The sequence below is a fragment of the Hydra viridissima genome, unplaced genomic scaffold (assembly GCF_058129835.1).
Source record: "Hydra viridissima isolate aposymbiotic clone 2 unplaced genomic scaffold, HvirCarnegie_v1 scaffold_4, whole genome shotgun sequence".
Taxonomy (NCBI): Eukaryota; Metazoa; Cnidaria; class Hydrozoa; order Anthoathecata; family Hydridae; genus Hydra; species Hydra viridissima.
This window is the reverse complement of record NW_028324303.1, coordinates 801,364-816,133: the sequence shown is the minus strand read 5'-3', so window position 1 is coordinate 816,133 and position 14,770 is coordinate 801,364. Positions and strand designations below refer to the sequence as shown.

The 14,770-nt window shown below is 30.5% G+C and overlaps 1 protein-coding gene across 2 annotated transcripts; it reads right to left on the bottom strand.

Moving 5' to 3' along the window:
* Positions 1–9,784: 9,784 nt before the first annotated feature.
* On the bottom strand, positions 9,785–11,432 carry LOC149889313 (uncharacterized). Of its 2 annotated transcripts, none has more exons than XM_090085754.1 (5): positions 11,223–11,432; positions 10,904–11,152; positions 10,700–10,807; positions 10,336–10,497; positions 9,785–10,255 (listed from the first exon to the last, which is right to left on the bottom strand). In XM_090085754.1, the coding sequence occupies exons 2-5, from the start codon at positions 11,108–11,110 to the stop codon at positions 10,055–10,057; spliced, it is 678 nt and encodes a 225-aa protein (XP_089941880.1). In that variant the 5' UTR covers positions 11,111–11,152; positions 11,223–11,432; the 3' UTR covers positions 9,785–10,054. The 2 variants fall into 2 exon arrangements, with proteins under 2 accessions (XP_089941880.1, XP_089941879.1); XM_090085753.1 differs by having other exon boundaries at positions 10,904–11,118.
* Between the last annotated feature and the right edge of the window lie 3,338 nt (positions 11,433–14,770).

The following is a 14,770-nucleotide window of genomic DNA, read 5'->3' as shown; positions in this document are numbered from 1 at the left end:
TTGTTACTTTAATATGTTATGCGTAGATTTATTTTTGATTATTTATTTACTAAAGTTATTTGTAATAGTTAAAGAATATAAGTTTAAATGATAATTGTTCATGCTGATGTGTTTTTAAGAGACATGTGGCTATGAAAATAGCCGTATTATAATAGCAAGTGTTTACCTGACAATTTTTTAGGTTTTATAGAAATTTAAGATATAGTAATTTAAAATCAAGCGCGCTGTACTATTTTTATTCCACTTCTTCTAAACTTTATTTAATTCCACTTCTAAAATTTATTTCTTTTTTGAAATCACTCATGCGTGCATACTATTGTTCTAATTAAATGCATTCAAACTCTCCACCGTATTTTTAAAAGCGAAAATTTAAATTTATTTTAGGCCGCTTAACTGTAGCTTTACCGAAATTTGTTTAACAAAGTTTCATTTGAAATTGAAGTTTGTGGTTGACCGATTTGTTTAGAATTAAATCCTAGAAGTTCTTCAAAGCAATTGTCAAAATCCATTTCTACTATATCTTTGTATTCATTTAGTACTGTACCATTATTTGCATAAGGTAAGTATGGGTATTAAGGCCCACCTTTGTCGAATGCGCGGTAAAGAAATGCTGATTTTTTTTTGCTGCCAGTGATAAAACCAGATAACTCTAATATTTTAATGTCGAAAAAAAGTTTCACTATTTATTTTTTCCCTAACTTTGGATTAGTGGGCCTTATTACCCGCCGGCCCTTAATACCCATACTTACCTTATTCTGAGTCAATAATTTCAATGTCACAAGCTGTAGACTGTGATCATTTTCTGTAACTTTGATGATTTTTATGTTTTCATGGGTTTTAATAAGTTGAATGGTTATGTTCTCAATACTTGTTTTAGCAGCTGAGAAGCTGTTTTCATTTTTGAACATTTTTAATTTGAATCTGGGATCAACAAATGTTGACAAGATGATGTTATAGTTATTAGTATATTGTTTGAATCTATTCTCCATTGAATTAGATCAGTTAGTGAACTCTCCAGGTTAATTAACTTGTCATCAATTGAAGCTTTATTAATGAAATTTTTCAAAAACTGTATCTGTGACAATAGAATTTCTTTCACTCAAGTGAACTGCTGTTTTGTGGAAATCTTTTAGCAAAACACAAAATTGTCCAACAATCATCCACTTGTTTGCATTTAATGAAGGAAGCTTACCATTTTCAAGTGCATATATGGTTAGAGGTTTCCTTTGTTCATAAATTCGTTCTAACATATGATAGGTACTATTCCACCTTTTGGAACATTTTGAATAAGTTTGTGCTTAGGGACGTTGTTTGCTTCTAGAAGAGCTTTAAGTTTATGGCAGGCTTGAGGAGGATGGCTGAAATCCCCAACAATTGAATGGGAGTTTGCAATGACATTCTTGACTACTGTTTATTCAAAAATACACTCATTAGTTACTAGTTGCAGTGTGTTTAAAAAACAAGGCATACTATCATATGGGCTATCTTTAATAGCCTTAAAAATATTTACACCATTATCTCTAGATATTAAATGAATTTTTGAAGGTAATATTTTAAATTCAGCCATAATATCTTCAATCAATTCAGCAATATTTGCTGCTGTATGCCTCTTAGGAAATGGAGCTACGCTAAGTACATCAGTTTTCCGATTAAATGTGTTGTCTAAACGGTGACCTGTCAGGCTCATGAAGCTTTCATTTGAACTACGGTCCATATATCAGAAGTAACGCTTATGAACTCAGGATTGTGTAATGTAAATTTCACCTTATCCATTACTGTTGAGTGAATTGATGGTTATACTGTATCGGTAAAATATTTACGGCTGGGAATAACAGAATTTGTTTTTAATTTTTTCATCAAACTGTTGAAACCTAAATCTTCAACTATGGATAATAGCTGATTAGCCGATGCAATCATCTCTGCAATTAAGTTTTGAATCTCTTGTGATGCAGTTCTGTTTATATCCCAAATTTTCTTCAAATCTAAAGTGTCTTGCAATGTTTTCTGAGTTAATTGTACTTCACATATATCTGTAAACAAAAATGCAAAAAATGTTAGTATGATGTTCATACTATAAACACAGGAAAACATAGACACTCATTAACAAGTATTCACCTGTAATAGAACTTGTTGAAGCGTTGCCACATATTTTAATTTTCTTGCTTGATAAGTGAGAAAAAAAGAAACCAAAAACAGAATTTCTCTTTTCTCTCTGTGATTCTTTTTTTAATTTCCTCTTTGAGCTGTTATTCTAACTTTTCTTTAAGGTGTTTAATCATGTTGGTGATGTTCCCTTCTCCAGCTTTCCCTCCTCTAGAAATCATCTTATCATATAGCTTGCATTTAACTTTTGATAAGCCACATGAATTTTTTAAGAAAAACTTCCGTACTTTTATTCATCAATGAGGTTATTAATTTGATAATTAATATTTATCGAATAGCTGAAAGTGAAAATAAAATGATAAAATTAAAAATACATCTTAAAAAATTGTAACAAAACAAAATTCATAATAAATTTGAATTCAGCAAAAAACTTTGAAATAAATTAGTTAAACAAAGGAATTTGAAAATTTACTTTTAGTTATTTTTATTGTGTTTAATAACAACAATTTAAAATAATTGTTTGATTTTAAATTAATGAAAATTTATAATAAAAGTTATTATGAAAAATTTATTGAAAAAGAGTTTTTTATTTATTAAATTATACAAAACTGTTTTTCAAGAGTTGATCCCTCATTGGTGTAATGATTGATGCAAAATGCATTTATAAAAAATAAGTTAAACAAGTCAGAAATTTAACAGGAAATGGGCATTTTATTAGAATAATAAAAAGTGCATTTTTCATTACAATCCAGAAGTAAGGAATTAACGCCTTATAAATAGTTTGGGTTGTGATTTTTTTATTGTATAACTATATTATCAGTTTTTGTTTCCTTTCAAAGGATATATTTGACAATAAAAAGGACTCCTTTGTATTATCAAATGTAAATTATAATTTTTTTCTCGCATTTTCAATATACATGTTAAAAAAAGATAAATAAATAACTGATTGATTATTGAATATGGATATCATGTAATGAAATTAAAAATTTAAAAAAATGTTAACAATATGTTGCTTCAATATTTCATTTTAACAAAAGTTTATATATTGTCTTCTTGGAAATGTACGTAATTATTTAATTTGATGTTACATTTTTATAGAATCGGTTTTATTTCGCCGATACCATGGCGCTACTTATTACAGGCCTTCCCGTCGCGAATCCGTATTTTTAACTGGGGGCGGACCACTGATCTCAAAATATAACTGGATCAATGATATATTAAAAATAACTAGATGTCTAACTTTCGCGTATTTTTTGAAGCAAAAATCGGCCATTATGGGGGGCAAATTTAACAAATCAAAAGCTTCGTATTTGTTTTGTTTTGATAAATAGCGTAAAGATTTTGCCCCCCATAATGGCCGATTTTTGCTTCACTTTTTCTTATACCGATTTACGGCAGTTAGACATCTAGTTATTCTTAATATATCATTGAACTGGATAACGTATTCAATTGCCTTTTTCAAAAAAAATGGAAGCCTAAATTGGCCTCCCAAGATGGCGGCGATCGGAGCTCATAGCGGTGATCGATGTACATTTTATAAGGCTTTTTACAGAAATATTAAAGAAAATAAATAGAGTTTTGAAAGAAAAACTAGCCTATGAAGTAAAGTTTTAATGACTTTAAAGAAATGAAATGATTTCTAAAAAAATCAGACAACTAAAGTAATTATTTTGATACTAAGGTACAAAATATTCGATATACCTTTTAAGTGCAATTTACGATTAAACAATATTTATGCATAATCTATGTACTTAGTTCTTATTTACCCAATGCAGTGTGCTAGAAGGTTGATAACATGACTGTATGGTAAGCGGCAGTGGTGTCTACTTACAATTTTGACAAATTTTATATTTTCAATTTTTGTAGCAAGATACCAGATATGTACATGCTGCATGAACTATTAGCTGAGTGCTGTGAGTACACACAACTCAGGGGTTCCTTCTAGGATTATTTAATACATATATGTAATTAATGGATATAGTATTTAATAAAAATATTAAGTACAAAATATTATTTTTTAATATATGTTATTTTACTTATATATTATTCTTTGTAATATTTCAGCTCTCAATAATTGAGTCAATTGTTTTTAACTTGTTATTCAAAACAAATCATTAAGGGAATGTTTTGATAACATACAAAATGTATGTTATCAAACATTATCAACATTATGTATCTTATCAAAAAATTTATGATACGTAAATTTACAATAAACCATCTGCATTAAATGTTGGAATGCATTAGTACTTTCTTATCATTTCGAACAAACCAGTTTTTTAAAATTCAAAGACAGGTTTAATTAAACCAACTAAAAGTGTTGCTATCATATGCAAAGAAACTGAAAGATGTTTCCAAAGGTTGCTTGCCTCAATAAATGGCAACCTTCCAAATGAAATAGGAATTCAAAATGCCATTTCTAGAGCTGTTTTGAGATCAGTTGATTACTCAAAAATATTTAATGAACAAACTTCTCATATGTTTGACTCTATAGCTATAACTGATAACCATTAATTTGCACTGATTAAACTTATTTCAGAAAACTATGCAAAAATATATCTTTATCACCTGGGTAAAAAACAAACTGCCAAAATAACTGGAAAAAAGCTTAGGAAGCAATAAACAAAACTTATCCTATTCAAAAACCAATCAAAAATATTTTTATGATATATGATATGATATGATATGATACATATATATATATATATATATATATATATATATATATATATATATATATATATATATATATATATATAAACTCTATATATATATATAAACTCTAGAAGGAACCTCTGAGTTGTGTGTAATCACAGTGCTCAGCTAATAGTTCATGCAGCATTTATAATTTTTTAGTGCCTATCTGATGAACTAATGCCTAAAAAACTATTTATCTGAAAAATAAAATCAGCTGCCTACCATGCTGTTGTGTTATTAACCTTCTAGCACACAGCATTGGGTAGTTAAGAACTAAAAGGTACATAAATTATATAACAAATGCTAACCGTTTGAAACTTGAGATTTCTACACAAGCATACAAATACTTTTTCTTTACTTTTATTAAACAAACTAAATTTAAGCAAATTAAAATTAAAATTTGTACTTAGTTTTACTCAGAATTTTTATTTTATTATATTTTTTCTAAAAAACGAAAAACAGAAAGTTAATATAGAGCAACTTATTGTAAGAATGTGTTTTCTTAAGTAATGTTTGAAATTTATGTGAATATGTAATATTCCGTTATTTTTATGAAAAAAATCTTATGTTAAACAAAAAAACTAGATTTTTACTAGAAAACTATATATTTATCAATATTTGAGCTCAAGATATAAAACTTGATTATTATCAGTTTCTTAATTTTCATATCACCATTCCTTAATTCCGCCGCCATCTTGCGAGGCCAAAACTGGCTTCTAAAATTTTTTTGGTATACGCTATCCAGTTATAATTTGAGATCAGTGGGGCGGACAATCTTACAGAAAATATAAAAAAATGGCTGAAAAAATATGCGACCTACATTATTTTCAGTTAATTTATTAAATTTAAAAGGAACTGTTCCAATGTTTATTAAATATCATAAAATTTTAATAAACAAAAAAAAATAATGAAAAACAATATTTTTCAGAATAATGAATGAATTTTATTTAAAAACGAAATCACAAAAGAAAAATAAACAACCTTTTAAATAATGCAAAAAAAGCTATTAAAATAATCATCAAATATTAGAAACTGTTATAAAAAATGTACATAGTAAAATTTTTTGATGCTTTACAGATAATTTTAAATCCTTTAAGGTGGCTACCCACTATTTAAAAAAAATATTGATAGAATCGCTTTTTTACCTCACACTTAAACATTTTAGTAGCATTGGAATCAAAACAGATAAAAAAAATACAAATTTTTCATATTTTCAACATTACGTCATTAATTATGTGCATAATTAACTTAAAACAGCGTATTTTTCAACAAGGATAACTGCCAAATTTTTCAAATTAAGTCAAACTTTTCAAAAACATTGTTTGTTCTATGAACTATGTGCTGAGTCAAAAAAAAAATTATATATTTTTTTTAACGCTCTGGAATTTGCAATTTAGTGTAATGCTTAAATTAAATACCAAAATAGCCCAAGTTACCCAAATTTTTATTTGAATAGTATACCAAAGTGTTAATATTTTTAACTCAGCACATTTACCTAACTACATTTTATCTCTGTAAAAAATTTCAAAGAAAAATATTAAACCAAACTAAAGATATCTTTGTTAGAAGATAGAAAATTTTAAACTGTCGCTAAGGCTGTTGCTATGGAATTTTTTAAAATTTTAGAAGTTTGCCCCTTTTTAAAAAACAAAATTAGGGTAAGTTATAAAACTTTTATACCATTGTTGTACGTTATTTATTGTTTATAGAGGTTAAAACTTCCACAAATAAGAAAAAAAAAAATTTCACTTTTTTTTTATTTTTTCAGATTTTAATAGTGGGTAGCCACCTTAATGCAGGTTCCTTAGAGGACTTATGTGAAATAAACAAATAATAGTTTTTAAGAAATATGTTTGACCTTATAACACCACGTTTCTTTAGCATTTTCAAGTTATAAATATCTGATATCATCATAAATATATTGCACAACAACTTTCTGCTTGTCTTTTTTTTCTCAACTTCAAAAATAATGTAACAAAAAAAACCCCACTGAACACAGCAATCCAGAGGTACCCTCAATCCACCTCTGTCCATAGTTTTTATGTAGTCTCCATACAACTGAAAATAAAATGCAGTGTCAGTCAACAATTCATTTTCACTGACATCATCTTTTCTTGTAACATAGCCTGCAATATAAAACAGAGCCATTTTTGTACTCAGTGGCAAAGATGCTTCTAGTTCAGGCAATTGATTAATTATATTACAAGATTCTTCACTTCTAAAATAGCCACATTTTTGACAAATGCTCAATATCAGTAGTGTAATCTGAAACATCAACTTTTAATTCCAATAACAGTTTAGCTTTTTCAATATTTAATTTTTCAACAACATTTTGAACAGTTATAAAATATGTTCCGCCTGAATCTTGTCTAAACTTACTGAATGCTTTTTCATTATAATCTGTTTAGAACTCTCCTAACATAACATAAATGAAATTGCTTTTTAATAAATGTTTACACATCTCTACTAACCCATAACAAGTATGCCAAATTGAAGTACCTGTATCTCTAGTTAGGGATTTTATTATACGCCCTTGTTTACCACTCATATCTCCGAAATCAAGTAAACATAGCAAATTTATGTCTACTTCCGAAATAACTCTTTTACGAGAATCTAAAAATCGATTATCATGGCAGAGAAGAAGAGACTTTACATAAACCTCATCTACCAATATTATACAATTCCTCTGATTCTCCTCTATATTTGAAAATACAGTGCTGATAAAATTAATATCTGAAACATTCTTCGTCCTAGATGTAATTTTTGTCAGTGTTTTTACACTTGGAAGTTTAAAATCTTTTCTTAACTGATTGTGTAGACATTGATATGTTGAAAAATAAGAATACAATCTGATGATTGTTTCTATATTATAAATTTTATTACCTACTCCTGATGCTTTCATAGATGCAATATGATCTTGTAATATCAATCTTTGATGATCAACTTCAATGTTGTTCAAATAGAGAATTGTTTCTTCCACTTTTGGCGCCACTCAACTTTCTCACTCTCTGTAAAATTTAGAAAATATAACCTTCAAACCGTTTTTTTTAATAAAAAAAACCAGCGTACGATACAATAATAATTATTCATCAATTTATCTACATTCTCACATTCTACGTTCAACCTTTATTTGAAATCTTCCATTAATTTCATTTCGTTATGACACTTTAGTTATAATACTTTAAAATAATAATTAAAAGGCTGATGGAAACCAGGTCTGTTTATTGCGCAATGTAACGGTAATTAATTTTCGCTAAAAATGAAACACTGATCTCTATAATAACTGGATAGCGCATCTCTAATATCAAAATTGACACCAAAATCGCCATATTGGAAAGCCCCAGAACGCTGAAAACTGATACTGTGTATTTAAAGCGATTAGTCGAAAAACAGTACTTAAAGCTTACGGGATTTAAATTTTTGGGGCTTTCCATTATGGCGATTTTGGCGTCAAAAATTTGAAGTTTTGCTCGGAGTTAAGCTATCCAGTTATTATAGAGATCAGTGAAATGAAAGCGTTTTGAAAAAAAAAAAGGCGAATATTAGGGTTTTTAGTGGGATTTTTTGCAACTTTGACTTCGAATTAGAGCACTTTCCGTTAATTTTCAGGTCCATGTTTTTATATTTTTCTGAATCAGCATAAAATTCTCTATCATAATCAATCATAAAATTTGGGGGGGGGGGGGGGAGAAAGTCGAGTAGCGCCCCACTTTTGACCAACAATCAAGAGTGGTAATAAAGAACTAAAGCAATGAACAACAGCATGAAAACTTTCAAATTTAAAATTGCTTGAGATAAGAACAGCAAACATAGGTATGTAGTTAACATAAAAGGAATTTGATTGGATGTGCAAAACTTCATTTATAACAAAGTTGTTACAGGACAAACAAGTTTATGATTTTTAATATCTTCACATAAAGAAATGAACGTAAACAAATCACTTTTTAAATATTGTGACAACTCATCACACTTTTCATTTCTGATAGAAGACATCACTTTAGTAGTGGACCTTGGTTTTAAAGGTTGAGTTAGTATAACACTTGATGGAATATTAAGAAAAATTGAAGGAAGTTCGATTGGTCTATCTTTCCCATGGACAAGAGCTTTTAAAAAAATTTTCTGGAAAATGTCTTTCATAGACAACAGTATCTGGCTTATTTGGAAAATTAGTTCTTGGAATTGATTTTATCCAACGATTTCGTTCTTCTTCATTCGAGGAAAGCCTATAAACTCGTACTTTATTTTTAGTGTCATAGTTTCCTCTACATCCAGGAATACAGCACCTTTTAACCATTTTGAGACTACCAACTGCGCTCAAATCGAAATTATAAGACTAAACTTTCCGTTACATTGTCCACCCCTAGTCAAAAATACGGATTCGCGACGGGAAGGCCTGTAATAAGTATCGCCTTGGACGATACCGAATCTGATACCCATCAAAAACAGTGAAACTGCCGGTACTTGATTCGATACGATAATTCGGCACAGCTCTATTAAAAAAACTAAAAAAAAATTTTTTTCAAAGATATGTCACTAGCTGCCATTTGCAATTGAACGAAATCAGGAAGAAAAAGGCATTTTGAAGGTCAAACTAAGTTTCATTGAAAAGCGAACTAAAAAAGTACTAAGAAAATTCATTTGTGTCAAAAGTTTGTGCCCAGATTTTCTGACTGTCATTTTTAAACTTCCAAATTAAAAAAAAAACTGGTATTAGAAACAACTAGTAGGCGATTTTCATCGATCTACCTTTTGCAGCAACTCCTATGTAGTAATGAAAAGATTTGTTAGCATGTTCATCTGGCGCAAGTGACTTCACAAGATGTTATTTTTATCATAATAGTATTTGTGATGCAATATCTTCATCTTATAATAATATTTAAACAAATTTTTCTGGAGCAGTTGCATATTTGAATGTGTGACGTTGACATTAGAGTCTGTGACATCACGAGATTTTGAAAATATCACTAAAAACATTACATTGATTTTTCAAGATTTATTTTTTCAAACTTTTACAAATTTACAGTGCCAATGTATTTAATGCCGTATTTTATGACATAAAATGTAGTGAGGCTTATGTAACAAAAAAAACATTTTGCCACCCTAATACATTGCTATTACTGCTTTATATTATATACATATATTTTTAATACAATTTATTTTCGTTACAAATATGGTTTAAATAAGTTAACTTCTTAAATACTTCAATATGCATGTTAAAGACGGAGTTGCTTAAAGGGTCGCATGACTGAAAACGGGTTTAACTGGAGGTATCGCAGGAAGTATGTTTCTTCTGTCTGTTCCAAATATCTTCTTTCATGCTTTTCTTCAATATGTGCAGCTGTTTGAGTATGACAAACATGCTTTTGTGATGACCGTATTTTTTAGTCAAAGTGTCATAGCCTTGAATATAGTCGTCACGAGTCTTCTCAAGAGCTTCGCATGTGCACTCGGAAAATTTCTAGAAAAACAAAACGATGCAATTCCTTTTATTTCAACGCAAGTCAAAAAATGAAACGAAAAATGTGCTCAAGCGCGTACCTGTACAACACTTTTAACTTGATTGACGAGACCTTTGACATTATGGTATATATTTAACAGAGTCGATTGAACGATAATGTCTGACTCAGAGTTCCTTACAAGGTGTATTTCGTCAACAAACTTATCCAACAAATCTCGATATTGTTGAAGGGCCAAAAAATCCTGTGTGAATAAAAAGAAAGAAAAATCATTTATCCGACGAAGCATGGTTCGTATCGTGGTTCTTAAAAACAACAAGATTTTTCCATAATGGACTCCTCATTTGGAATCGTCATTTATTTGTTGTTAGCTAGTATGTTCTTATGATGACGCAATAAATCACTTACTAAATAAATATGGTTTTTTGCAAGAAACTCAAACTTACCGACTTAGGGTCAATCTTCGGGCTTTTAACAAAACTTTCAGAAATGTCGTAAGAACAAGCCGATTCGTTTATGGACAGTTTCTGTTCAGATAATGATATGTTTTTTTCCTATAATGATTTAAGATATAATGATTTAAGAGCTTTAACGTTTAAAAAAGTTGTTTTCTTTCAAGAAACGAAAATAAAAATCTTTACAGAACTTACCAACAAGCACTTCAGATTTTGCATTAGCGACCATTGGTATCTATCCACGGGTAGGTTATCTGTTAAACTGTAAAACTCCTTAAAAGCCTCAATGCAAGCTTTTGGTCGTTTCAGTAGGTTTGTAAAAAGCTTATCCGAAGATTCTGATGGAAAGAAACCATCTTTACTATTCTCCAACATGACCGTGTTCTTTCCAATCAAAATCATAAGAGTGACTTAAATAAAAATCACCAATGTATTTGTAGTCAACTAAAGCAAAGTGCATTATGAAATTACTTTTCAGCCAAATAACTAAAAACTCATTAATGAACTTTCTTACCGAAAAACATCTTCGCCAGATTCAGCACTTTTAGATCTGTGTTTGTGTTGCAAACTGTATAACTGTAGTTTTTTTCTTACGCTCATTTTTATAAGCTTCTCGACGGTTATTACCTCGTAGATCTTCCCGATGGAATTTTTTTTTTCTGAGGGGTATTTCACGAAGAAACTAATTTTTGATTTCGGTACGCTTGCGCTTTCGAACGCTGTTTCAAACAACCAATTAACAAATTCGTTGAACCAAATCTATCATAAATTTAATAATTAACAATAGCTGGTTTCTACTGCGGCAAATAAAGTTCTTTTAAAAATCGATTTATTTTGAGCATCATTTAAATGTTAAGAAAAAAACCATTCATAATTCTTAGAAGTCGATGAAAAACGTTTTCTAAGAATTTTGTAAACTACTCGCGAGGTTAGAATTATTTTGTTCTATCTCCCATTTTAAATGTTGGGAGAAAGTGAATTATTAATTTTAGTAAACAATGATTACTTTAAAAATAGATTTTAATTTTTTAAATTTTTTTTAAAAATTTTGTTTAAACATAGATTATTTTAAGCATAAGTTATAACTTTTTTAAAAATTAAAGCTATAATTTCAAATAAATTTTACTTTTAAAAAAAAAATCAAAAATTTTCTCCCAACGTTTAAACTTGGAGAAAGAACAAAATAATTCTAACCTCGCGTAATGTAAATTTAATGTGAAACATAACAACTTTATTTTGATGGGGAATGCTGAACGGATACTTTCGGTTTCGGGATAGATTTCTGCCGAAGTTTCGGCCAAACCGAAACCGAAATTTCTCTTTCGGCAACATTGAACTTGTTCGGTTTCGGCCGAAATTTCGGTTCAAGGTGTTGAACCGTAATAAACCAAGATTTTGATTAAGAGAATTTTTTAAATTTCGACAACTTGTTTTTAGTGAGAGATCGTGATGACTGTTTTTAGTGAGAGATCGTGATTCTAATTAAACTGATCTTTTAGTGTTTTTGGAACATGATCAGTTTTTGATTAAAACAGCTGCAGTAATTTTAATTAAATCCACATTACATAATTGATTCAAGTTTTGCTCTCAAATCATTTTTTAAGTGAACTTCAAATATTCAAATGCCTTCATATGTTCTACTTTTTATTCAACTACGTTATAAATTGATCGTTTAGGTACCATGAGTCCGTTAGGTCACTACAAAAACAAATCCATTTCACTTTCCCAATATTTCCTTAATCGAACAAATTTGAATTATAAACAAACGTCACAGGAATGGGGGTTTGTGAATACCCCTATTCCTATGACGTTTGTTTTTCAATATGACTGCCATCTCTTACTGAGCAACGCCTAATATTCGAGCCTTTAGATTTTCAAGCGTTAAAAATGGTCCGGGCGCATACAGCAACAGCTTTTGATTGCTCTAGAACCAAAAAATTGCAAATCAGTAAATCTGGTAAACGCGGCGGACAGAACTGTAGGAAAAAACGGCTATTTAGCACAATCGTTTGTAACGGTCGCTGTTAGAAGTTGTTGCACATTTCCCTTTATGTTCTGTGGAGTGCCATCATGTTTGTATATTATTGATGCGCGTTTTCGATGGGCCTACAAGTTTGGAACCACATGGTGCTCTAACATAGAAGGTAGCTGTCACCATAAATAACTCCGCTTTCGATGAGAAATGGTGATATATAAGGAAAAGCGGGTTCTGGCGCATTGACCCATTCCCTATACTTAAGGATGCATAAAAAAATGGCGAACACTTCATATCATGACAAAACCAATACAGTCGTCTTTAAAAATCAAGAAGAAGTATAAAAATAATCATGTTATTTGTATACCAGTTCTTCAAGATGTTAATTCCTTGTTTTGTAGTGACCGATGGCAAGGGTGTGAATTCCATCATCTAAGATAATTCTTTTGTCGTCGTTAGCGCTGAGTGCGACTTTGTTAATTTCTTCGGTGTAGATATTGTGAAGATGAGATCTGAAAACGTTCATGGTTGCAAGCTTTTCTTGTTTACCCTGCAAGCAGTCATAGTAGTCTTGATGAGTAATCTTATTTTTGACAACGTTCTTTTTGACCCCTTTGCATTTTTTCTGCTCTTTATCTTCATCTTCTTTTTCTTCAGGGATGTAGTAAGAGTAGAGTTTCGGTCGAAGTCCAACAAATTCAACAATGATCTTACCACCAGCTTCATCTTTAAACATTCCAAGAACCTTACCGTTTTCTCCAATGTAGAATCCAAAAAATTCAACGGCTTTATGATTTTTAGGAAAGTTGCTCGTGTCAAATTTAGCTTTAACATCGTTATTAATGTCTTGATAAAAATCTTCTGTTTCTATTTCATAAAAGAGCGAGTCAGTATCAGTCATGAGTAATTTCAGCTTATCCCCGAATTTAGGTTTCATGTAGTCATAGTGATGTTCATACATGAGGGTTTTGCTGATGTCTAGGATGCTCATTCCTAAGTAAACTGGTTTATCGTAAGTGACTTGTGTTTTCTTCATGTGAATGGCAGTGAGGTTTTCATCAAAAATGTTGTACCGATCATAACGAGGATTTTTGGATAATTTTAAGACTTCTTTTCTTGTGGTAACCAGTTTAATATCAACGTGCTTTAGAATGTTTTCCATGGTTTTTCCAAAGACGGAGTTGTTCATGAGTTTAAAGAATTCTTTTTCAAACTCGTTTTTAGCTTTTGTTCTTTTAGTGGTGTTGCCATCGATGTATGGTTTCATGAAAGGTTCTTCTTCAAAGGTGATTCCTCGATGAATTTTAGTGATGACTAAACCCAATCGTTCATAGAGTTTTAGGCTTTCATGGTGGACTACGTATTTTTCTTTATTGTTTAAATTTGGAACGAGCTTGGGTACTTTTCCAATGGTTAATCTTTCAGGAGCCAAAGGGTAGTCGTTGTGTAAATCGTGAAGACTTTCAGGATAGCTCAAGTCAACTTCAAGTATGCATGGCATGCTACGCCAATTTTGAAGATCATTCATCCATCTGAATCCTCTAACAGGGAGAGGTTTGCTCATGGCCCATCCATAAAGATTGTTGGCGTCTAAATACTGGATGAATTTCGATGGTTGTGAAGGATCATAGTCTGGCATGTATTTGTTGTTGGCATTTCCAAGTCGATTCGAGATCATGCAGATTCCACCGCGTATTCCTTTTTGGATCATGTTGAGCATGTCAATATCGGTGATCAAGTCCAGCTCAATTTTAGTTTCCTTTAACATAGCGTCCCAAGCCAAACCAGGAGAGGTGTAATACCAAAGAGGGTCGAGACCGTAATATTCCATGCAAGTGTCTCTAAAATTTTCAAAGACATCGGCAAGATTCAACACGTCAGACTCGTTGTATAGCTCGTGGTAATCTTTAAAGGTTTCACATCCAAATACTTTCCAAACGTTTTGTGCATGCGCGTAGTCTTCATCGCTGATGTGTTTATCATCTAGTCTAGAATAAAAAGCTTCTTTGGATGGCAATTGCGTTTCGGAAAACTTTTCAATCGAGTCCACCCATTCGTAAGGGTAAACGCCTTTTCTTAGCAGCAAA